At 47.5% G+C, this 24,121-nt stretch overlaps 3 protein-coding genes across 3 annotated transcripts; 2 read left to right on the forward strand and 1 right to left on the reverse strand.

The window, feature by feature from the left end:
• Positions 1-25: 25 nt before the first annotated feature.
• On the reverse strand, positions 26-3,008 carry LOC119551656 (mucin-5AC). The gene is made up of 6 exons (XM_037861093.1): positions 2,847-3,008; positions 2,596-2,776; positions 1,488-2,532; positions 1,330-1,426; positions 542-1,205; positions 26-298 (listed from the first exon to the last, which is right to left on the reverse strand). Exons 1-6 carry the CDS (start codon positions 2,913-2,915, stop codon positions 105-107), a joined length of 2,250 nt encoding a protein of 749 aa, XP_037717021.1. The 5' UTR covers positions 2,916-3,008; the 3' UTR covers positions 26-104.
• Positions 3,009-3,635: 627 nt separating this feature from the next.
• Positions 3,636-9,329, forward strand: LOC119550253 (peregrin). The gene is made up of 4 exons (XM_037858830.1): positions 3,636-5,021; positions 5,083-6,341; positions 6,402-6,679; positions 6,809-9,329. Exons 1-4 carry the CDS (start codon positions 3,875-3,877, stop codon positions 8,421-8,423), a joined length of 4,299 nt encoding a protein of 1,432 aa, XP_037714758.1. The 5' UTR covers positions 3,636-3,874; the 3' UTR covers positions 8,424-9,329.
• Positions 9,330-14,580: 5,251 nt separating this feature from the next.
• Positions 14,581-16,677, forward strand: LOC119552006 (trichohyalin). The gene has a single exon (XM_037861734.1). It carries the CDS (start codon positions 14,581-14,583, stop codon positions 16,675-16,677), a length of 2,097 nt encoding a protein of 698 aa, XP_037717662.1.
• Positions 16,678-24,121: the final 7,444 nt, after the last annotated feature.

Raw genomic sequence — 24,121 nt, forward strand, 5'->3', positions numbered from 1 at the left:
AGTGAATCGCGCAGCGGTACTCCGCTTTAATTTTCACAATTAACTTTATTTATTCGATCATAAACATGTGCATTTACGGGTAAAGAGAGAACAGGACTACTTGGCTAGTATTTCGGCAGCTCGGAGTAGCGCGGCGGCGTGGACCACAGCACGCTGGAGTTGCGCTTCAGCTGGCTGGGATCGATGTTCGGGAATATCTGCTTCAGGTCCGGGGTGGTGGGCGCCACCGAGAAGAAGCTGTCGATGATGTCCGTGGGGCAGTGGCTCTGCATGGCGATCGCCTCTCCCCTCACATGGCCTGCAAAAAGCGCATAGTATTTAGGTTTAGGAATTTGTCGTTCATTTTGAAAATAAATAGTAAAGTGGTCATCCTACTAATAATTATAAGAGGAACTAAGATGTGTTGAATGGGTATCGAACTAAGAGAAGAATTTAAAGTTGAGTTGTTTTTAAAAATTAAGTTGCTTGGATAAGTCCTTTTTTCTACTGGCCATACCAGTTACTAAGAAAGTGGCACTACTTCTTATTTAAGGATACTCACTTCTGCTCCAGGTGGGTGCCGGTGGGCGCTTGTGGGTGACCTTTCCCTCGTCGTCGGTGGAGTCGTCCTCGTGCAGCATCTCCCACGTGTACTTTGTTTTCGGCGGCGGCGGCAGCATCTTCTTGGGCTTGGCGCCGGTCAGCTGCTGCAGTTTCTGCTGCTCCAATTCCTTGGCCTTGGCCTTCTTAAGCGCCTCAGCCTCCTCCTGCTGGCGCATCTTGCGCTGCAGCTCCTCCAACTCCTGCCGCTTGCGCTCTTCAATGCGCTTCCGTTCCTCCTGTTTCTTGGCGCGCTCGGCGGCCAACTTGGCCATGCGCTCGGCTCGCTCCCGCTCCTTGGCTTCGCGCTGCTGGGCGGCCTGAAGATGCTTCTGTTCGCGCAGCTTCTTGCGCTCCTCGGCGAGGTTGTGCAGACCCTTGCGGAAGTCGTCGCCGCTGTTCTCGCGCGACAGCGTCTTCGTGGACGTGGAGTTGACGGACTTCAGGTTCGTGCCGGTAGCAGTCTTCATCAGGGTAGCGGCCTTGGACGCGCTGGCAGGGGCCTTCTTGGGCTGCGCCGAGCTCAACGGCAGCGTGCTGCTCGTCTGGGTCGGCGTGAAAAAGCGCCCAACCGTCGGAACAGGCAGCTTGCCAATCTTGGGAGTGTTGCTTGTTCCTGGTGTGCCCTGGTGGAGAGTAAATCAAAACTGGTCAGGGTGCTGTGCGACTTTTATGTCTTAACTTCAGGGACTTTAAAATAAGTTCAATAGGAAGTTCCTGATGTGTGGACCAGGCTTATGAGTGACTTACCATATCCTTGACCCGCTTGGGCCGCATGTTGGTCTGCGCAATGGCCGCATTCTCGAAAGCCTCTACGCGCATCTTCACGGGACTCTGCAGGAGTGGGCTGTGGGGCCAACAAAGATACTTAAGAAAAAGGATCACTCATACGTGAATAGGCTACTTACTTGAAGAGCTCGTGGGTGCGGGTGGGCAGCTTTATGGCCTTGATGCTCGAGAGCAGCTTTGTCGCCGGCAACTTCTCCTCCAGCGACTCGTCCTCCGTGAGGAGGCTGTCCTGCTTGGCCAGCGGCGCCTTCTTGTCGCCGGAGTGCACCTCGAAGGTAGCATCCGCAGCTGGTCCCATTGGACTGCCATCAGTCGGCGCCGGGCCCAGCACCATGGTGGCGTTGGAAATAGTCCTCGTCTCGTTAGCATCAGTCGGAGCAACTGCAGCCATTGATTGCTCTGCCACGGGCGGACCCTCGAGTGCGTCCTTGTAAATGGACCGCTCCTGGTTTGGTCGCGACTCGGTGCTGCACTTGCGCGTGCGCGAAGAGACCGGCGAGTTCTTGTCCAGGTCGCTGAAACGCTCCACCTTAATGGGCCGGTGGTTCTCCGCGTCCTTCTTCTTCTTGCGACCCTTCTTGGCGACCTCCGTGGTGTTGGTCGTTGTGTTGCTGGCCACCGTATCGTCCGGCCGAACAGCCTCCGTTGTGACGGAAGAGACGGTGGTTACGTTTGTGGCCGTGCTCGCATCAGTGGATGGTGCCAGTCCTTCGCTGCTGATTTTCTCGCGCTTGATCTTCACGCGCAGTGTCTTCGTGGTGTTCGCATCCTCGGGATCCTCTTCCGGCACCTTCTCCTGCACCGCAGCTGCTGGGACTGCTGGCTCCGGCTCGGGCTGTTCCTTCTCGTTCTCCTCTGCAGGACGCACGCTTGTGGAGCTGTTGATCTGGGAGGCCCGCTGTTCGCTCTCCACCTTAACCTTGATGGTCTCTTCGTGGCTGGGCCGCCGCATCTTGCGGTTGAGCGAGGGCTCCTTGAGCAGCTTTTCGGTCTTCAGCTTGGCGGCGCGCTGTGGCCGTCCGGAGCTAATGGTGGTATCCGCCGTGGCGGGCACGGGCGGAGGCGGCATCAGCGAGGCCGTGGAGTTGTGCTCATCCTCTGCGATAGCCAGCAGCTGGGAGTTGCTGACCCGAACGCTCTGGCGAGTTGTGGTGTCTGGAGCAGCTGGAAGGGAACAATACATTGAATTTTCTTGGTGCTCCTACTGCAGCGGGCCAGAATACTCACCCTCGGGATCGTCCTGATCCTCGGAGAGGGAGGTGAGTCGCTTGGGGCGCTTCTTCGTCTGCTGCGGAGTCACCGAGGTATTCTCCTGACTCTTCGCTGCCGGAGCGCTGTCTGGCGCCTTGGGCTCCGTCTCCGGATGGGCGATGCCATAGAAGAGGGCGTCCAGCTCGTCGAAGTGGGCCTGAACAAAAAAAAAACAAACGACGCCATGTTGACTGTGCAGGAATTTCGGTTCATAGACCTGGTCTTACCTTTCGCAGGACCTCCAGTTCACGCCGCAGGTCCGGGAGCGAGCCCAGCACGCCCAAGATGTCCTCCATAGCTAGCGACTGTATCTGACAACTGCAAAATCTGGATTCGATTCCTGCGATAACTTCGTTTTTTTTCAAATGGCGGCAATATGGACGCGCGTCAGCTCAGTGTGACCGCTGTTAGAAATATACCTTAAATACCATTTATGTTCGTTGAAATATACCGAAAGTAGGGTATGTCTAAGATGGATAATAGGTGTCTTCGATAATTAAGAGGAGTCACCCACCTAACATGGCGCTGTTACCAGTTAACAGCACTTTTCGTGCTGTGGGGCGCACTGCTAGATCCGCTTGCCAACACTGGACGGGCGAGAAAGTTCCCGCGCAAAATGAAAAACACAACCAAAACTGGTTTGCATGGAGCCATTTTAGGGATAATGTATTTTGTGCTGTAAAGTATTAATCATAAGCAAGTTTAAACACTTAAAAATGTGTTTTCAGGCCTTTGCCAGCTCGAAAACTTATATGAAATTGAACCAGTTCCAGTTGGTTCCTCAATCTACCATCTCTAGCAAGCAGTGCTGCAAAACTCTTCCCATTCCGAATTTTTAGCGAAAAATGAAAGAAGTAAAGCATAAGAATGTCCAAAATAAATTATTTAAGTAAAATAGCGCATAATAAATATTAAAAAACACAAGGAGGGCCCACATTCAGCGAAATTGGTTCAACTACCCCTCCAGTGTTGCACAATCCACCCGCACGATAGTATCGCCATGGCGAGCTGACCCGAGCGCCCATCCCTAGCACATTTGTTAAAAAATTTGCAACAAGCCAACGAAAATCGACCAGGAACGGTGGACAGCCAAAACCGCGCGCTCTGCGACGACCACCGTGGGATGCTCATACGTATGCGCACCCGTGCCGCGGAGTAGACACAGTGCCCGCGATCCGCGACCAGCGAACCGCCAATCCCCGAGAAGCCAGCTGCAGCAGATCCCACAGATCCCGCCGCTGAGCCGACCCAGATCATGGGCCTCGACTTCGACGCAGTGGAGTACTGCAAGGGCGTGAAGAGCCAGCAGTCGCAGCCCCCGTTCGCCTGTCCCGTCCGCGGATGCGACCGCAGCTACAAGACGATCATGGGCCTGCAGTACCATCTGATGAAGTACGACCACGATAATCCCCAGCCGCTGACGCCCGTGCTGACTCCCAGCCGGAAGAAGGCGCGCTCCCGCTCTGGCGGACACCACTCGACGCCTCGCCCGCCCAAGGAACACCCTGCGCCCGGTGGCGGTGGAGCGGAGGCCAGAAATGGCTGCTCCTCGGCCAGTGCAGGAGGCGGAACGGCGTCCGGAGGAGGCCCCGTCCGGCAGTACGCCAATCCCGAGTCCCTGGTGGCCTACAACGAGGAGGAGGCCACCGTGACGTTCAACCTGGACGGAAAGAGCGTGCGCCTGGGCATCGACGACGCCTTGCCGCTCGTGGAGGACGAGGAGTTCGCCGCCCTGGTGGCCAGGGGCTGCATCCTGAATGCCGACGCACCGCCGCTGGAGGAGAACGCGCCCTGGGCGAGGGTCCAGGTGCCTGTGGCCAGGGTGGCCGAGATTCCGGACTACCGAGTGCCTGACGCCCCGCCTCGGCCGCTGGCCTACTATCGCTTCATTGAGAAGTCGCTGGAGGAGCTGGACGGCGAGGTGGAGTACGACGTGGATGAGGAGGATTCCGCCTGGCTGGAGCATATGAATGAAGAGCGCCAGCGGCTCGGCCTGAACGCCGTGGGCATCGACACGATGGAGCTGCTGATGGACCGGCTGGAGAAGGAGTCGCACTTTCAGGCGGCCGCCAACGGCACACCCACGGGCGTCGAGGTCGACGACGACGCAGTGTGCTGCATTTGCCTGGACGGCGAGTGCCAAAACACCAACGTGATACTTTTCTGCGACATGTGCAACCTGGCGGTGCACCAGGACTGTTACGGGGTGCCCTACATCCCGGAGGGTCAGTGGCTGTGCCGGCGATGCCTGCAGTCGCCCAGCAAGCCCGTCAACTGTGTGCTCTGCCCCAATGCGGGAGGCGCCTTTAAGCAGACGGACCACGGCCAGTGGGCGCACGTGGTATGTGCGCTGTGGATTCCGGAAGTGCGATTCGCCAACACCGTCTTTCTGGAACCCATAGGTGCGTACCCCTTTCCGCCAAACACTTTTTATTCGTAATTAATAAATGATTCTCTACCTAGATTCCATCGAGACCATTCCCCCTGCTCGCTGGCGACTCACCTGCTACGTGTGCAAGGAGAAGGGCCTGGGAGCCTGCATCCAGTGCCACCGGAACAGCTGCTACGCCGCCTTCCATGTTACCTGCGCCCAGCAGGCGGGCCTCTACATGACCATGGACACGATTAAAGATGGCCACAACGATTCGTCCATGCACGTCCAGAAATTTGCCTACTGCCACGCCCACACGCCGGCGGACGCCAAGCTGAAAATGAACGTGCCGGACTTCGAGGACACGCGCCACAAAATGCGGGAGGCGCGCAAGGCCTTGGCCAAGAAGCGATCCACAGCGCCCGTGGTGCTGATACCCACTATTCCACCGGACCGCGTTCAGGAGATCGCCACAATGGTGACGATGCAGCGCAAAAAGGAGTTCCTCGACCGCATTATCGCCTATTGGACGCTTAAGAGACACTATCGCAACGGGGTGCCCCTGCTGCGACGTCTGCAGAGCCAGGGCAACAACCATGGTGTGATCCAGCGCAACGGCATCGAGGGATCACCGGACACGAACGAGCTGTACCGGCAGCTCAAGTACTGGCAGTGCCTGCGGCAAGATTTGGAGCGGGCGCGCCTTCTGTGCGAGCTGGTGCGCAAGCGCGAGAAGCTGAAGGTGGCCTTCGTTCGCATCTCGGAGGAGGTAGTGATGCTGCAGCTGAATCCGCTGGAGGCGGCCCTGACAAAGCTGCTAGACGCGCTGGAGGCACGCGACAGCATGGAGATCTTTCGAGAGCCGGTGGACACCAGTGAAGTGCCCGACTACACGGACATTGTGAAGCAGCCCATGGATCTGGGCACAATGCGGTCGAAGCTTAAGGAGTGCCAGTACACCTCGCTGGAGCAGCTGGAAGCTGACTTTGATCTGATGATCCAGAACTGCCTGGCGTACAACAACAAGGACACGGTGTTCTATCGCGCGGGAATCCGGATGAGGGACCAGGCGGCGCCTCTCTTCGTCCAGCTGAGAAAGGAACTGCAGCGGGATGGTCTGCTGGAGCGTTCGCAACGCTCCCACGTCGACCACGTTGAAGCGGAGGTGGAACAGGAGCTACGCTTGCTGCTGGCGGCGCCAGCCAGCGAGGACATCGTCCAGAAGCTGCTCATCCTAGCCGACAAGTCGCAGGTCCTGAAGAACCCTAGCTATCGCACCAAGAAAATCAAGCAGATTCGACTAGAGATTACGAGGATGCGCAAAAGTCTCCAAAAGGCGAGATTTGCAGCAGTGAGTCTTCGGTTTATCTTTCGTATATAATTCTCAAGCTAATTCGTTTGTTTTCCACAGCGCCACTCATCGCACGGTATCCAATCCCAAAGCGAAGATGAGGAGACAGTGGGTGCTTCGCCTTCTAAAAAGCGCACCCGCAAACGGTTGAATAGCAGTGCCGTGGACATGGATCTGGCGCACGACGAGGAGGACGAAGAAGAGGATTCCGATGAAGACTCAATGGGCGAGGGTGAGGATAATGTTTCTAAGGACTTGCTCAACTCCACTCAAACACCGCCATGCAGCCCCATCAAGAGTCTGAACAACAGTAGCTCTCCTGTGGGAATCAATCGGAGGTAAGTTTGTTCCTTATCCGATTGTGTATAACAGTCTTCAGCTCAGAGTAGTTTGATTAAGTGATACTGTTCATAACATATTGAGGGCTAATACAAGATACACGCTAATCCCTTACTAATCCCCTCCAGAACGGCCATATTGTTAACGCGCAAGTCACAGGCTGCCCTGAAAAGGCCTTCGGAACCTTTGACGACGCCTGTGAAAGAAGAGCACCATAACTCGCAGTCATCAAACACGCAGTCCACCAGCGGCAGTTCATCCTCAGCCACCACGGCGGCTACAGCTGCCTCCAGTGGCACGGGGACGCTGAATCACGTCCTGGCCACCGCTCCGCCCACTGTCTCAAACTTTGCGTTGACGCAGAATAGCAGCAGTGGCGGTGGAATCGCATCGGGCATTGGAATGGGAGGCTCCTCGTCGGCCGGAGCCGCTGTAGCCGCGGGCTTGGCCTCCACGGCCCTCGCGATGAACAGCAAGCTTACTGCGAGTCTGGCTGTCAAGTCGCCAAAGAGGCCGGGTCGCTATCGTCGGCTGCCGGAGGTGAGGCACAGCTCCTCCATGTCACCAAAGAAGTCACCCAATCCGGCGGTGCCCGTCAGTCAGACGCTACCCATGCCTGAGCCCCTGCCATTCGAACGAATCCCGGACAGTTTCCGGGTGTACCGGGCCAACAATCAGCGTGACGTCAGCGACAGCGACGATGCTCCCTCGCAGTCAAGCAGTCCGTGCAGCAGTTGCTCCGACTTCAGCATGTCGGGCAGTTGCTCCGATTTTGACAGCGACGAGGCGAGCGACGGCGATGCGGATGGCGATGCTGACAGAGACGGCCGAAGGAGTCGCAGCGAGGAGAGGGACTCAACGTCACAGGAGGGCACCACGGACGCCATGGACTTGCAGCACGCCAGCATCAACAACATGCAGGGAAACAACGGCAACATGGCCATCAGCAGCAGCAGCGGCGGAAGTGGCGGCAGCTCCAGCGAAGATGACGATGAGGAGCGGCCACTGAGCGCGCGGCAGAACAAGACAATGAAGTTGGTTACGCGTAGTACTCCCACTCCGACGACAATGGCACGAGCAGTTTCTTTGACGGCGGCACGGGGACGCGGCAAGCGGCGAAGCAACCTCAGCGAGTCCACTAGCTCCACGGCCACGCCGCCGCCTCTGCTGCGGAGGGCGGGTAAGCTGCGGTCAGCCACGCCCAATGCCTCGCCGCTGGTGAACAACATTAAGGCGCGGAGGAACACCATGGCGGCTGCCACTGCAACTCCCACAAATAACAACCGCAGTAAGCATGGAGAGGAGACCGTTTCCTCGGAGAGGCACAATCACCACTCACACGGCCAGAAGCCGACGCTGGAGCCGCTGCAGCTCGTGTGGGCCAAGTGCCGCGGGTATCCCTGGTATCCCGCCCTCATCCTCGACCCCAAGACGCCCAAGGGATTCGTGTACAACGGAGTGCCGCTGCCCGCCCCGCCCACCGATGTTCTGGCGCTGCGCAAGAACTGCCTAGACGATATTGTGTTCCTGGTCTTGTTCTTCGATGTGAAGCGCACTTGGCAGTGGCTGCCGGCCAACAAGTTGGACATCCTCGGGATCGACAAGCAGCTGGACCAGCAAAAGCTGGTGGAGTCGCGCAAGCCGGCGGAGCGAAAGGCTGTGAAGAAGGCGTACCAGGACGCGCTGCACTACCAGAGCCAGGTCTCCGATTTGGAGGGCCAAGGACCCGACCCGATCATGTGAAAGCTGATGGCCCGACTGCACCTGTAGGCGCCGCTCGAAAGGCTTTAGCCATTTAGTTAGCTCCCCCAAAGGGATCGCTCGTATTTTTATATCTCGTTTGTTGTTACTCGGTACTCGAAGAAGACGCAGTTGAAGAAGGCCCTCCATTAGAGTATTTCGTTGCGAATTTCCAATTTGCACTGCAAGTGTCTTTGATTTTCGTTTGTTGCCAAGTCACCCGGGGATCGTTTGCCCCTATACCATTATGTACAGTTTTTGTAAAACACGCAGTTAGCGAATTCGTTGGAGGATCCTTTTTGTACATTATTTGGCTTTTGTGACTACGATTATGAAATGTTAAGTAGATCCCGAAATCGGTTCGAATCACAACAACATGGAATTTATAACCTCAAGACGATTCACGCGAAATCAAATCAATGTTTAAGTTAAATAGTTTTAAGCTCTCCTACAGTTAAGCCCAAAACCAACAATACAAACATAAATCAGCAAAAACAAGTTAAAAATCGTGTAAAAACTTAAACCGCTATATAGAGGATAGGAAATGATTATGAACATTTACAAATAGCATTACAAATTGTATAGATGTGTGTGTGTGCGCGTGAGTCTCTACATAAATCGATATATCTCTATATGCAAATAGTGTACGTCTTGATTTCCATATGAACAAATAATATATTTGATTATTATGATGTATTAGGAGGAGGTGGATTATTATTATTATAATTACTGTGTGTAATTAATGCAAAAATTTCGTATGCCTAAGTGGAAAGCGTAGACAATTAAGTATTAAAGTAGTTGGCTCCAATCTCCCCCAATAAAAATCCCAGTCCCCCACCCCAAACACAACCCGACACCACCACCTTTGCCCTTAACAAGATTGAATATTGTTTAAATCTAATGGTAAATTAAATGCAGAAAAATAAATGTTTTAAACAAAGCTGTGTAAAATGCGTTATAATTTCCATTTTTTCGGGAAATGGCATAGTTTTCACATGCAAATCGTCTGGCTTACAGTTTTAGCAGCCTCGTTTCGCAATTGTCACCAAAAGTGCGTCAGTAAAGTTCGACAGGAATTGACTTATATTTACTCTTATTATCCCAGTTCATTCACCTGGTTTTGGGTGCTGTTAAGAGTGTCATATTCACCCCACATCAATTATCACCCGGTCAGATGTTTTGTTTTACAGTTTTTCATCAGTACAGTTTTAGCCTCGGTTTTAGCCACGTGATTCACTTGTTCTGGGTATTTGACTTTCGATTTCATCAGCACGGATTCACTTTAAAACTTTCTCAAAAATTTTTAAAATATTAAACTTTTGTTTTTTGGCGAAGGTTTACTTAACAATTGCTTACAGTTTCGAAATAACTCGTTTAAAATACGAATCACTGTTAAAGTGGGACAGTGATATTAAGTAAGGGTTTTGAAACTATATCAAAATTTTTAAAATATTAAACATGCTTTTATTTGGCTATAGTTCACTTAACAGATGCCTACAGCTTCGGAATCACTCGTTTAAAATACGAATGACTTTTAAAGTTGAACAGTGATTTCTTATGTGCAACATAATATATTTACCTAGTAAACTAATAATATAAATTAGTAATAATAACTTAACTTGAAAAATGCTTTTAATAAAATTCTAAAAAATTGTTAAGCTCTGCCTTGAACTTTCATATATCAAATACCTTAATTTAATGATTTAACAAAGAGTAGCTAAGTAAGAACTGAAACAAAAATGTATTATTTTTATTTGGTTTTCACATCTATCGTTTAGCTTAACTTCTTATTTCTAACGTCTCTACTGCTTCTTTTGTGTGGAAAAAATGTTAAGAGCTTGAAATTCCCAAGTCACGGTCCAGAAACATGATTAGGCCAATTAATTTGAAAGGCACACATTAAACCATTAGATTGAGCGAACCGATTGAATAGGCGGTCAAAGCAAACATAAACAAAGTGATTTTTTCGTAAAAAATTAAGTTGTTTGCGTGACAGTTGCAACGCATAACAAAAATAAATCCTGAGTTATTTTCTACGCATTTCTCACGTGCTCAGACTTGAAAAGCCGCAGCAATTGTGTTTGGAGCCTCCATGCACAACAACTCAAGTGCTAAGCCGGGCTCAAAGTCGTCAGACGGCCTATAGACACGGCTACCGTTCATTGGCGGCAATCGAGGGGTTATTAAACAACTCAATTTGAATTTAACTGTAGATGATAGAACGCCCAAAATCGCCAGCCAGCTGCTGGCCTCAATTAGTAATGCAAATTTATTAACGCCAGTTTAGCGTTCAAGTTGTTGGTGCTCAGACGATTACCCCGGTCCGGTTGCTCCACGAGTGACCACTGGCCACTGCAGCCGGCCAAGTGCCCGGTGTAGGTCATTGCGTTGGCGCTCTAATTGATGTTTTCATTACGCGCATAATTACTATCCATCTATTGGCCCCTTCAAACGGAACTGACTGCGCGGGAAGTTCCCAAAAACTCGTTTCTTTATGTGGGGCCGTGTGACGTCAAAGACGGTGCTCCGAATCGGATACAAGAGTTTAAAAACAGAATATGGGGGTTTGAAAATAAACGGCCTTGATGTTGGTTCCACAATGAGTGCCAAAACAAATTATGTGGAAAAACCTTTCGCAAAGATCAGGCTTCTGAGACACGTCGCTGTGATTTTTATTGGGTTTCTTTTGGTAGATTTATGAATGGGGAGCAAAAATCTTATATTTTGGACTGGAGGAACATTGAAGATATTTAATAAGAATGTGAGCAATTTTACAATAACAAATATCTCTGCCGAAAATGTAAGTTTGGTCTCCCTAAGCTGCTCAGAAATTTTGATCGGGGATTTATTTGTGTTATTTTTTCACCACCATTAGTGTGAACCCTCCAAATATTTGCCTTGGAAGAAAAACACTTTTGCTGACGTTGGTAAGCGATTAAGAAAAACATCAAAATAAAAAAAGTAGTCAATTTTGTTCTCAAATTGTCGATTTGACTGTTATTGAGTTTTCGCTGTTAAATTAATTTAAATTCGCAGCTGAAATGACGTCTTGGGTTATTTCCTTGCCGCTATTCGCACGTGATTTACCCAGCGTGCACCGAATATTCCGAAGAACTCGATATTATTGGAGTTTTGGAATTTTCGGCGGATCTGCGGTTCAAGTGCGTTTGTTGGCCATAAACTGTTGCCTCGCTTTTCGTTGCCAAGCAGCTGTGTTTGAGATCTTGGAATTTATTGACTCACAAAAGATCCGGCCACAGCTGATCCGGAAAAGCAGGGAGAATATTGCTTGGTGCAAGCTGGTACACAGGAAAAAACTTAAAAATATTTAAAAATTATATAAAGATGTATTAACAACCACTTTGTAGTGTGGACTCAGAGAAAAATCAAGTACTTCGTGCTTGAAGCAAGTATTTTCGGTGTCAAAACTTCGCCAAGAACCCTAGAACAAAATTCAGCTTTCAAGCACTAATTTTCAAGACCGAAAATACTAGGATTCAGAACCCTTCGGTTTACAATCAAGTATGAATAATTCTTAAAACAAGAACGATTTATTGATAAAGTAAGAAAGTTGCATTTAAAGACGAATAGTTCTTAAATCATTATACATATATTGTAAATTTTAAATCGGTTTTAATTATACGGTAGTAAAAGAAATGAGTATTGAAAACTGAAATAAACGAGATGTATCTAAATAACATTAATATTTTAAGAGTACTTTAGACTTGCCGCTCACGGGCATCAACACTGTATTATTTATGCGCCTTATATACCGAGCACTTTCAGAATAAACATTATTAGAATTATAAGATATATAAATCCAAAATGTGCTCATTGTGATAACTTTTTTAGAACGAACGTTCTTAAATGGTAAGCATCGTTCTTAAATCAAAACTGTTTGTACTTGACTTTATCACGGTGTTTTTCCCTGAGTGTGGTATCATAAAAATATTTGGATAAGGAAAAAATAAAAACAATATTTATTAAAGGCAGTAAATATTATTTTAATTTTTAAGAAATCAAGAATTTTTTCACAGTGCCCTTTTAATGGCGTGATGATGGCACACCATGTTCAGACATCTTAATGAACCAGGGGGACGCGCTAATCAACGGAACGTTAACACCTGATGAATGCAGCGTTCGCAGATTGCGTATCCGCCACCGACTCGCATTTGGCGGAGTTTCGTATGCAAATCGCTGTTTGCGGCAGATAAGATAAGCAACAACGTGGCTAGCCAGCCGTAAGCACTTTGAGCTGCTTTAATTAGCGCGGACGTGCCTCCGTTTCCATTCATTGATATCAGAACGATCGGACAACAAAATCATTAAAGAATCAATTGCTCCTGACGCACGCGCTGAGATCTTTACCCCCGAAAAAAGAAGAAAAAGTGTCGAAGATACTTTCATCGACTGATGATCATAGGCATTATCATCTTAGAAGCTTCATCATCGCATCTACGTCACATGGTCTTCGTGACTGTGGTCAGTTCGAGAAAGAAATCTATATTAGATGCCACCGTTTCGCCTGGCAACAAGATTTCAATCAGCATGTGCATACATAGCCAGCAGAAATGGAATGTTATGAAATACTTTTGCTTGGGAAAGTTGTGGCCCCCTTCTGACCAGTCTTACGTGTGATTTCGGAGGTCCGTCCATTACCGCAGAGTGCGAAATTTGAAAACCTCTGAAGTTGTCAAGGTGAATAATTTGTGAAAATCTCAGCAAATGGAGCGGGTAATTGGGCCAGCATGTGATGATTGAATGACTCTTTTCCGAATGGAAATTACCATCACGAAGAAAATAATCAGCAGTCACAAGATAAGCTACCGTTGTGATGAGATAGCCTTACCCTACTCAGTTTTGATGTTCTATATATAGACATATGTATGTATATAATCAGTTGTACTTTCATTTTCACTTCCTAATACTTGTATAATATAAAATTTTAATGTTAACCGAAATCCAAAGATACAAATGGAATTCAAGGCACAAGAAGTTGTAGACTCAATTGAATTCCCCACAAAACTGGTTGTTCATTAAAGCTGAAATATCTCCAAATTGCTTGAACTGACCCAACCGATATGAATCAGCACCAGATGTGTGTCCTCTCAGATCATACCTCCATTATATATAAATTCCACCTTCGTTAACTCCTTTCTCATATATGTTATATTTGTTTGCGAATTAATTTAAATAAAAAGCGGCTTCGTAACTTGAGATTCCTTCGGCCAAAAAACCACAAAAATGTGCTTGAATACAATGCCGGCGAGGAGTGATATAATTTGCCTGATCGACATTGTTTAGCCTTAATGCACATTTGCCTCCGTCCAGCGCCTTGCATTGGCCATATAACGGCGCCGACTGGAATTAACTTGAATTTATTGAGTCGTGGTCGGATCGCCGAACCGGTTGCAGGAAGCAGCTGAAGAAGGGGTTCCCAAAGCCATATCGGGTGACTGGTCCCCCCGATGCGGCCCTTAAGCCACCCCCCCAATTTGGCTTGCAGGCGCGACCAGACGGCGACTGTACAAAAATGGCCACGACTAAATATAAATTAACTCTTGCTGGCCATATTTGGCTACCCGGCGATCGAAAGCAGGAAGGGGGCGATCATAAGTGCGATCATTGAGCCTCTTTGACAAATTTAAATAATTGTCCCGCGCATAGAGCGTGTCATTGATGAATCGATAGTCGATGGGGCCCCAGAGACCCTTCACTTGGGGTCCATAAATTCCCAGCAGCCTGGGCTAAAAATAAACTCGGGCTTAACCTTGAAGCATAACGGAAGAAGCCAACCGAAGGCTGGTCCTGTTTGCCAGGCATAAAGGGGGGCGATCCAGGGGAGAAGCTGTCCAGGCCAGAAGTCTCTGGCCAATTAAGTTCGAGATAAAGAATCCCAGCGACCTAGGGCAACAGAATATTTATTGACACATCCTGTAGGGCTCAAGGACATCCACAACCGCTTCCACTTGCGGTTCTTTTCCGCTCGCTGGGGATGCGTGTATATAAGCCCTCGGCTGAGCTACCCAGCCACAACAGTCTTCCAGCAGCAGTAGTCGAAGTTGTAGCGAAGTTTTGGAGCACCAGAGCACCAAAAGTCCTACTAGTCGCTACCCAAAAGTTAATCATCGAGTAAAAACCCAACCGAAACCACAGCAAGATGCGGCTTTTCCTAATCGGCCTGCTGGCCCTGGGTTCGGCGAAGGCCTTCTCTGTGGTCCGCACCCAACACCATCCGCAACTGGTGGCCTATGCCCCGGCCAGGGGGGAGTTCCCCGTGGTCAGTGGCCTGGCCCAGGGCTACGTCCGCTACTACGATGGTACGGGCGCCGAGCGGCTGCTGCCCTACAACTATCCAGAGCCCCTGAACGGCATCCGGGATCTGGCCACCTCTAGTCTAATCCGCTCCGGTGTGGAGCAGGAGAACCAACAGATCGCCCTGTTCCGCGCTTGGTGCGAGCAGCGCTACCAGGCCATGCGCCTGGAACTGGACCGCCTGAAGGAACAGGGTCTGAAGCCCACGCCCCAGTTGTTGGCCCAGTTTGAGCCCCTGGAAAAGATCGTCAAGTTCGCCGCCTTCGAAGCCGTTCCCGGACTGTCTCCCGAGGTCCAGCGTGCCCGAGATGAGCAGCTGAGGATCTGGAACGAGGCCAGGCTGGAGGTTCTGCGCGCCGAACAGGCCCAGCAGCTACTTGGTCAGTCGGTGGAGTACCAGTACAAGAAAGAGAAGATCCCGGTGATCTATGGCCAACAGCAGGAGCAGCAATACCTGGTTAAGACATCCACGCCACAGGTTGCCAAGCCCATTGAAACACCGCAAACCCACTCCTATGGGCAATTTGCACCCACTCAAGACAACCTGCTGCTCAAAACGGCAACGCAAACTGGTCCTCAGCCCGTGGAGGAGACTCCGGAAGTGAAACTGGCCCGCCAGGAGCACCTCAAGCAGTTCAACGAGGCTCTGCTCCGTCAGCCTGCCCAGGAAGGCATCATCCTCAAGACCATCCCGGGAATTCAGCAGCCTCTTGTCAAGAGTTCCACAACCACCACTTTTGAAACACAGCCAATTTCTGGACTCCAGGGCATCTTCAAGACCAGTAGCTTCACAGATCAGCAGACTCCACAAGCCATTGAGGAGACTCCGGAAGTGAAAAGAGCTCGCGAGGAGCACCTCAAGTTATTCAATGAGGCCCTGCTTCGCCAGCCAGCTAATCCCGAAGAACCCCTTGTGAAGACCACACCCATTCAACCCAATCTGCCCCAGGGCATCATCACCTTCCCAGACCAACAGGCTCCTCAATCCGTGCAGGAAACCCCAGAGGTCAAACGTGCTCGGGAGGAGCATCTGAAGCAGTTCAACGAGGCCATTCTGCGCCAGCCCATTGAAGTCCAACAGCAGCCCCTGCTTTCCCAGGCACCCATTCAATCGTTTATTCCCCAGGCGATCCTTAAGAGCCCTATTGCAGTGTACCAGCCACCACAACCCATCCAGGAAACTCCGGAGGTCAAGCTGGCACGCGAACAACACCTCCTGCTCCTGAGTCAAGCCAAGGTCAAGGCGGAGGACAAGGTGGCCGACATTGCGGACATGATTCTCCTGGAAGAGCGTGAGCTGGAAAAAGTGCGTCTGCAGGATCTGGAGCTGCGCAAGCTGGAGGAGAAGGAGGCCCAAAAGGAGCGCCAGCAGGAGGCCGATCGTCTGCGCGAGGAGACCCGCCTCCTGGAGGCCGAGCGTCTGAAAATCGAGCAGGAGGATCGCCTGCGCCTGGAGAGCGAAAAGCAGGAGCTTAACCAGCTGAAAACCGGCATCACCTACGAGAAGAGCACCCCCGAATACCTTCGCAAGGCGGAGCAGTTCAAGATCATCAACAACCAGGTGCAACCCCAGCAGCAGCAGCCCAATATCGTGACCCAACAGCAACAGGTGCAGAATGGCTTCTTCCTGCGCATCCAGACCAATCAGCCCAATGACATCCAGCCATCCCCAACGCCCGTGCTCGTCGAGCAGAGCCCCAATCCCTTCCTGGTGCGGTACACCTCCAAGCCGGCAGGGATCCAGGTTCCGCTGCAGACGATCCTCCCTCTGCCCCAGCCCTCTCCCATTTCCTCCGAACTGAAAGCCGGCTACAGTTCCACCTCCTCCGCCAGCGAACTGGACAAAGCCACCAGGGAGCACTTCCGTGCCCATGAGATCGCTCTGGAGCAGCTGCGTCTGGCCAACGTGAAGAACCCCTGGACCCCCGACTGCCAGCACTAGGAAACCAAGCCCTCGTAACCGGGAAACCTCCGAATTGAATTGGAATCACTTGCATTACCTTAGGTTAGATCACACACCCCCAGCCACGTCTCACGTACACCCATAACACCCATATCACTCATACGCATACTCGTACACCTGTATACATAGCTTAGCGATTCACTCCGAATCCCGATTCAAAATGCATTCAGTTGAGAAACAACGCAAAATACAACGCCGAATCGACTGGGGAATTGGGGCGGGTGGTGCCAGGGGGCGGAACAAAGGAAATGGCTTTCTCGACTTTACTGTTATAGAACGTTCCGATGCTAATTTCGAGTCGCCAGATTGTCGGATCGATCAGAATGCGCATAAAATGCTAAAATTGCGCCGCAAACTGGCACAGATGAAGATGTTATCTGATCCGCTCGGATTCGGTTCTGATCGATTCAGTTCTTAGCACTTGACGCATAAATAACAAGTTGGTGTTCTATGCAGCATAGAGAACTCCAGCTAGAGGATACTCTATGATAATACGGGAGTTTCAAATGCACTTTTTTCAGAAAAATGCAGGGATATTTAGGTAAAGGTAAGCATCAATGCTGCAGAAAATTAGAATTTTCAATGCTGTAAATCGCAGCTGTGCTATTTGCATTGGGGCACCTAGAAAGTGTAGCTATAATTCAAAATAATGCCAACTGTTCCTTAATCTGCATAACAAATTTGGTAACTACGGCTACGGAATGGTGTCACACTTCTAGCTGTTTATACAAACTCCGCTATTGACCCTGATCAGGAATACATATTTATGCACCGCCCCTTTAGGCCCGTTACACAAATCTCCATACATCCGATATAGCCTTGCGGTCGACGCGTAGCGGCTTATGAAAATGCTCCACAAATGTATTCAGAACGCAGTCCACTTAGCGTCCACAGCTCCGCACTGACCTATCGCAAACTGGAAGCGACCGTTAATCGCCGGTGGAATTGATGAAATTACTGTTACACTCGCAAGCGGAACCCCCCACCCCTGATCACCTATTCGCCCACCTGATAAGATTTCTCCGGCGATTACGTGGCGTATGAGTAATGGGAGCGTGGCGCGGCGAAAGTGACTAAAGCGAAACCAAAGATGTTCTATGAAAAACCCTATATGGTTGTCTTATTATATCTGGTTTGCTGGTGGCGGATGCAGACGTACTTGATAAGACGGTTACAGAAGATTTGATAGCTCTATTTGTAGAATGCGTTGTCTTTAGGGTCCAAAGTTCAAGTAATATATGAATCACAGTTGGGGGTGGAAGATGTTCTATGAAAAACCATACATGGTTGTCATCTGATGTTTGGTTTGCGGGTGGCAAATGCAGAGACACTTGATAAGACGGTTGCAGATTTGGAACCGCTATTTGTAGAATGCGTTGTCTTTAGAGTCCAAAGTTCAAGTAAAATATGAATCACAGTTGGGGGCGGAACATTCGCTGATTCTACTACCGAATGGTTCACATGATTATTCGCTGGCGGGGTCTGGGGGGTGAGTTTCGGTGGGAGCCAACCACCCCCTCTTTATCGCTTATCTAATGCCCACCAAATCAATCGAATTGATTGAACCGTATCGACAGCATAATCATCATAATGGCTGATGCAACATTGGCTAGACATTTGTTGTAGCTGGGGTTACGCTCCGGTCGTTGATAAGCCCCCGATTTGGCCTTGTTCATCTGGATTTGGGCCATTCCGTGCCGAAACGAAATCGAACCTGGCCAAGTGCGCAGTTTGCTTCTGGCCCAGCTATGTGCGAATTATGTGTGCGTATTTATAGAAACCGCAAAGCAAATCTGGGTTTTTGTTTACATTTTGCAGGCGGCGGCCCACAATGGAACAATGTACGGGGAAGTGATTGGCTGAAACACCTTTCGAGTCGAATTCCCCGAATAGGGAAATATTTCAAACATTATTGAGTAGCTAATGGTAATGAAAAGATTCTTTCTATCAATTGCTTGAACAAATATATACACTTGCAGGGGATTCCTGCCTGCTGTATATTGATTTAGATTAGCCAAGTAGTTTGCGATGAGCAGTTCGTCGAATTATGCAGTTGATTCATTTGACCCATTTGAATGCAAGCAAAAATATATCCGAAAAAGTCAGGGGATTTTTCGTCATATGACTTTTTGGATATTCCAATTCACTTTTAGAACAGGGGTTTTTGTTGGAAACTAGCTACTAAAGTAAAAATGTATCTTCGTTAATTAATATAAGGCTCTGACTGACAATATTAAATTTAGGGTTATTTTTTATTTAATCAAGAACAAGAAAATGCAAAAGTTATAAAGAAATTCAATACGCCAATAAAAAATTAACACGTTTTAATACGTTACGATCTCTGTCAAGCTCGTTATTGCATTAACGTCCTTACTATAAATGTACTAGAAAGGTATTCTCCAATTGGATTATTCGACATTATTATTTTTGAATATTCTATATATCATTCTAAGCAGAACAGTGTTCCTTAAACAATTGAAACTACCAAGAACTTTTTAACTTTTTCTATGATAAAAATCCTTTGAAGCATTTACGTTGCTGAAATTATTACAATAAAACTGGACTACTAAACTTTATCTTATTTTTAAAAGAATTTACAGAGGCGGTTATCTTATTGAAGTGTAACATAACAATTGTTTTCGACCTCTAAAATATCCAGTGATTACCCTCTTCAAGGCTTTCGCCAGAAATCTCTATAAATCGCTTAACACATTTAACAACCCTACCATAAATATTTAGCCCCCCATTTCGGCCGTCTCCTTGGCCATAAAAGGAAATGTCAGTCCGGTAGTTCCCCCATCAAGTCATCAAGTGGCAAGCAAACAACGGCACTTTCAGTCGCAGTCTGTCGCTTAAATTTTGTTTTCTTTGGAAGTACTGATAACAACAATATTAAAGGCCCAGTTAAATAAAGAAAACTGAAAACAAACAACAACTGCTGATACGAAATTTTCCAACAATTATTCGCTTGGATATTTATGCAGAATATGTGTTATTGTTGACTCCGGTATTTTTAGCAAAGGCGACAAGTTATTTTTAACATTCCTGGTTATTTTTGTCGTGAAATTAGTGCGCCGCAAACGATAATAACAAAGACCCACTCGTGTTCCGACCATTCCATCAGTCAAAGTGACGGGTTGCCAACCAATCTCAGCCAAAAGTGTTTTAAGCCATGTAAATACCGCCTGGAACCACTAATTAGTGATAATGCTAAGATAAGGCGCACTTATCGACGAGAAAGTGGGTCTTCCTCGGCAGAAGAAGAGTTCTCCTTGGCGGACCTTGAGTTTGTATTTCAGCCCGTCACCATAAGTTGTATTGAATACGAAACTGATAAGATACAAGTGTAGTAAATCGCCATATTTAATGACCCCCTTGCTCTTGAACTTATTTTTAGCTGGACGGGCAAATAGTCACTTTCGTTCCCGGAAACCTTACCCCTTTCTGGGATTTGATGAAGTTGTTGTTACCGGTGCTCCATATGTTCGAGGGGTTTATTATTTCCTTCCCCCATAATTGAGATTGGTGGGACACTAAAGTTTGTTGCTAGGCCACAACATGGGGGAACTTATGTACTCAGTGAAAGGTTATGAAAGCAAAAACGTGATATGATAGTCACATGCGTGCGATTATCACGTTTTGCGATAAGTTTTTTTTTTGTATCCAATGGCAAACAACTGGAACCGCTTTCCATGCTTCTTGTTTGAATTGGCTTCACAATATGTTCAAAACCCACTGTATCTTCTTCATTTTGTTTATTATCTTGTGTTAGATTATAGTTTCATAACACTTTTCGTAAAGTTAGATCTATGTTTCAGGCCTTATGTGTTATATGTGTTTCAAACATTTGTTTAGAACTGTTATCTTTAATTCATAATATGATATAGGCTTATACTTATTTTAATTTCAAGCTGTGATTTGCATGCTGAGAATACGACTACATGTATGCGAAATTGGAGCCAATGAATCATAACAAATAATACATTTCATTGTAATTTTGTATTATATTTAAAACTATGAATCAAAACAAAAAGTTCTGAACAGCCGGAAATAGGAGCAGATGAAAGTTTTATGAACTAGCTTCCTAGGAAAAAGAACATTATCGCATTATTCGACGTCTGGGGAAGTGAACGCCCCCGGTTTGCGTAATTTTGTTTGCCACTGGCAAACAGTTCCCAAGATATAATACATGTTTGCGCATATATGTAGCCAGTGGGTCAGATCCACCACACTCGTACCCCTATCGCCTCGCAACAGAAAGTGCCTTCAAATTCATAACAGTCACCATGTGATTTTTCGTCATTGACGTCACAAAGACATTTGCCTTCGTCACTCCTTTGGCAGCATTGATAAATACGAGCATAATTATAGAATCCTCTGGCCATTGTTCGGTAGATTGGGCGTCTCGGGGGGCGGCCACCGCCTCCTTGATCTTGGGTAAACAATCGGGGCGCGAATGTTTGGATGTTTTGTTTGTCCGATCGGCGATCAGGCGATAACTTCATAATGCCCTCTGGCGATCGTTAAAAATCATTTTTTAAGCCTCCATAAATTCGTATTTATACCTTCGGATCGGTATTATCGGTATGTATCTGCTGGCTTTTGGGGGCTGAGCTGCAGTTGCAACAAAGGATAAGCCGAGGTTCGGTTGACAAGATAGCGGGACTCTCGGTTTTTGACTTACGTGAGAAAGTTTTACGACATTGACGCAGTTGTCGCAGCTGCTCGGTGGGCGGAGATCGGTGGGTGGTGGGTGGCGTTCGGTAGGGTGGTAGGGCGTCGAATCGGTGTTCTGGCACAATAACGGTATTGGCGACACGCTGAGCGCGGATTGCAGCACGATTTACGTAAGCCGGCGAGATGGAGACCGAGGACATGTGGCCCCGTGGCCCGTCAAGTATGCGGCTGAGCCGTCACTCTTATCCAAGCGGAACGTGCTCGCGCAATTCGAAGGTTTAGTCGCCAGGTGCACTGGGCCCTCCACTCAGAATCCCGGTCGCAGATCCCCCGCAATTAATCTAATCAGTTTCAGTCGGCACGCGTCGCAGGGAGATTGTACACAGCGAGAAAAGTTCGGAAACTATTTCGGATCTCAAAAGAGAAAAATACTATTTTTTATTTTACTGTATAATATTGTGTATAGTGAAAGTGTTGTTAGATTCATATTTATTTTATTATTGTACAATGGTACCAGGTACATATATAAGAATTGTTTTCAAAACTAAGAACCATCGACTATATACATATATTGTGTATTTATTATAAGTATCACAATATAATGTGGTGCTTAATAATATATTTAGAAGCAGAAGTTTGTGTTGGATTTAATCTATTTACTTAGTGTGCTATTTTCAAAGGGCAAGTATCAGAACGTTTATCTCTGATCTATAGAGAACTTATACAACCATTATAAAACGATTTTCTTTGGAAAGATGTACATAACTATGTAACACACAACTATTACTATAAATAAATCTGTATTTGGTCAAAAGAAGCTTTAATAAGATTTTTTTACTAATTTACGTTTAAATATTTAGAATTTAGAAGGTACTTAAATTCGAAAATTTTATTATTAACATCAATATTTTCCTTTGTTAAGAGAATTGCCAAAGAACTAGATATATATAAGCGGTTCTGGGTTCTTGTGAAATTCATCGAGCCAGCGCTAATTTTCCCATAAAGAGTGGGGGAAATAGAGAGCTACCCAGATTGTAAAAGAGACACAAAAAGCTCTATATATGGAGCGAACTCTGGTAGAGAGCGTTATCAAATTGGTTTTGTGGCCATGATAAACCGCAATTAAATATTGGGGTTCGACCGTACCTGTCTATTTCGCTCTCAATTATAATTGTGGCGCTAATTTCACGCGAACTTGTTTGTGCAAATATTTAACCCATGGCTGGGGCTGGGGGTTAATAGGGGTGTGTCGCATCATACAGTGCAATTGCGTTTTACTCCAGTCTTATTTAACTGTTATATGGAACTATGTATGTTTGTCTTTCCGATTAGTTTTCCCTCCGAAATGTGCGATGTGCTCCTGCTGAAATTCGCAGATCATGTGAGAAAGCAGACCGAACTGGTTTCACTGTGATATATTCTCTTACTGCTAGACATTTTAGTGGGTCACTTATTCGGAAGATTGCGTCAAACTAAGCCGAATTACTTAGAAATCTAATTGTTTGTCAAAATTCATTTAAATATGTTTCTCGGGAATGTAATCAAACATTTTCAAAATAACATGTGTACACAATTATTCAGAAATCGTAATCTTTGGCTTTGTTTTTTATTTATTTATGTGGTCTGTTTCAGACCAAGCAAACAAAATTATTTAGAAATCGTAATGTTTGTGGCTGATAACAATTTGATTCTGGGAAACCCAATCCGCAAATCCCCGGCTTAACTTTTTTTTGTTTATTTGCAAGACAGCCTTCTCTGGAAACGCGACTATAGGCTAATGTGGAGCACGTGATACTGGGTATTATAAAATTTTAAAATCCGAGCAAGTTCAATTACTCGAAATTGTTAGAATCACGAAAGCAGGGCAACACAATCTTAACCTTCTTATCAGCACGCCTAACCCACGCTAGATTTTGCGACATCATGCTTAATGTGCCCCCAGAGACTCTAGGGCAAATATTGTGTAATAATCACGATTAAAGTGTTTAGGGTACCCGGTTAAAGTTTTTGTTTACATGCCTGGTATATCCCAAGCACACAGCGGGGCGATTTGTAAGATTTCCCCCTTGAAAAAACCCGTTTTCCAACGGCAAAATTCATTCATAAGCTGGCAAGCCCTGGTTTTTCTCGGGGAAGTGTAGTCAATCTAATCAATTGACTGTGGAAAAGTTCAATGCTTTCGGGGTAAAGTGAATCGTAGTAAAAACAAATGTGGTTCGATTTGAATATGGAAATTCTGAACTTTTATCAGTACCACTGGGAGGGTCGGAGATTTCCACAGCCGGAGTTCGGCGGCTAAATGCCACCCATGTATTTATATCTCAGCTCGTTAAAGTCCCATGCGCAGTTCGGTTCTGCGTAAGTCCCGACTGATAATTCTACGCCGCATAATCCGCCTAGACTCACAAATCACAACAGTGATAAGCGGCTTGAATGCCGATTCCGTATAACCACAGGGCTTACGGGGAAATCCAAGCTGTTTGGTGTTCGCTTGAACACCAGCTACCGCGTAAATAATAATAATAATATTTTGTATTATTGTATCAAGCCGAAGACAACATGTTTGCTTTTAAGCCGAGCCAAATACTCGAATTTAAATCGATTTGACATCGAAGAAAATGGGTGTAGGGGATTTTCACGCATGGCTTTAGCACGCGCACATGACAATCACATGTATTAAAGTCCGCAGCTTTGAAAACTTTGACTTGTCGCACAAATGCGAAACTAGTTTGCCAACAGGTTGTAA

This window comes from Drosophila subpulchrella, chromosome 2R (assembly GCF_014743375.2).
Source record: "Drosophila subpulchrella strain 33 F10 #4 breed RU33 chromosome 2R, RU_Dsub_v1.1 Primary Assembly, whole genome shotgun sequence".
NCBI classification, from domain to species: Eukaryota; Metazoa; Arthropoda; class Insecta; order Diptera; family Drosophilidae; genus Drosophila; species Drosophila subpulchrella.

Coding starts and splice junctions, on each gene's coding strand:
- LOC119551656 (XM_037861093.1), bottom strand. CDS start 2,915: ATGGAGGACATCTTGGGCGTGCTGGGCTCGCTCCCGGACCTGCGGCGT. Junction 2,533..2,595: donor GGATCAGGACGATCCCGAGG/GTGAGTATTCTG, acceptor GTTCCCTTCCAG/CTGCTCCAGACACCACAACT. Junction 1,206..1,329: donor CCAAGCGGGTCAAGGATATG/GTAAGTCACTCA, acceptor ACTCTCCACCAG/GGCACACCAGGAACAAGCAA.
- LOC119550253 (XM_037858830.1), top strand. CDS start 3,875: ATGGGCCTCGACTTCGACGCAGTGGAGTACTGCAAGGGCGTGAAGAGC. Junction 5,022..5,082: donor CGTCTTTCTGGAACCCATAG/GTGCGTACCCCT, acceptor TTCTCTACCTAG/ATTCCATCGAGACCATTCCC. Junction 6,680..6,808: donor CCTGTGGGAATCAATCGGAG/GTAAGTTTGTTC, acceptor AATCCCCTCCAG/AACGGCCATATTGTTAACGC.
- LOC119552006 (XM_037861734.1), top strand. CDS start 14,581: ATGCGGCTTTTCCTAATCGGCCTGCTGGCCCTGGGTTCGGCGAAGGCC.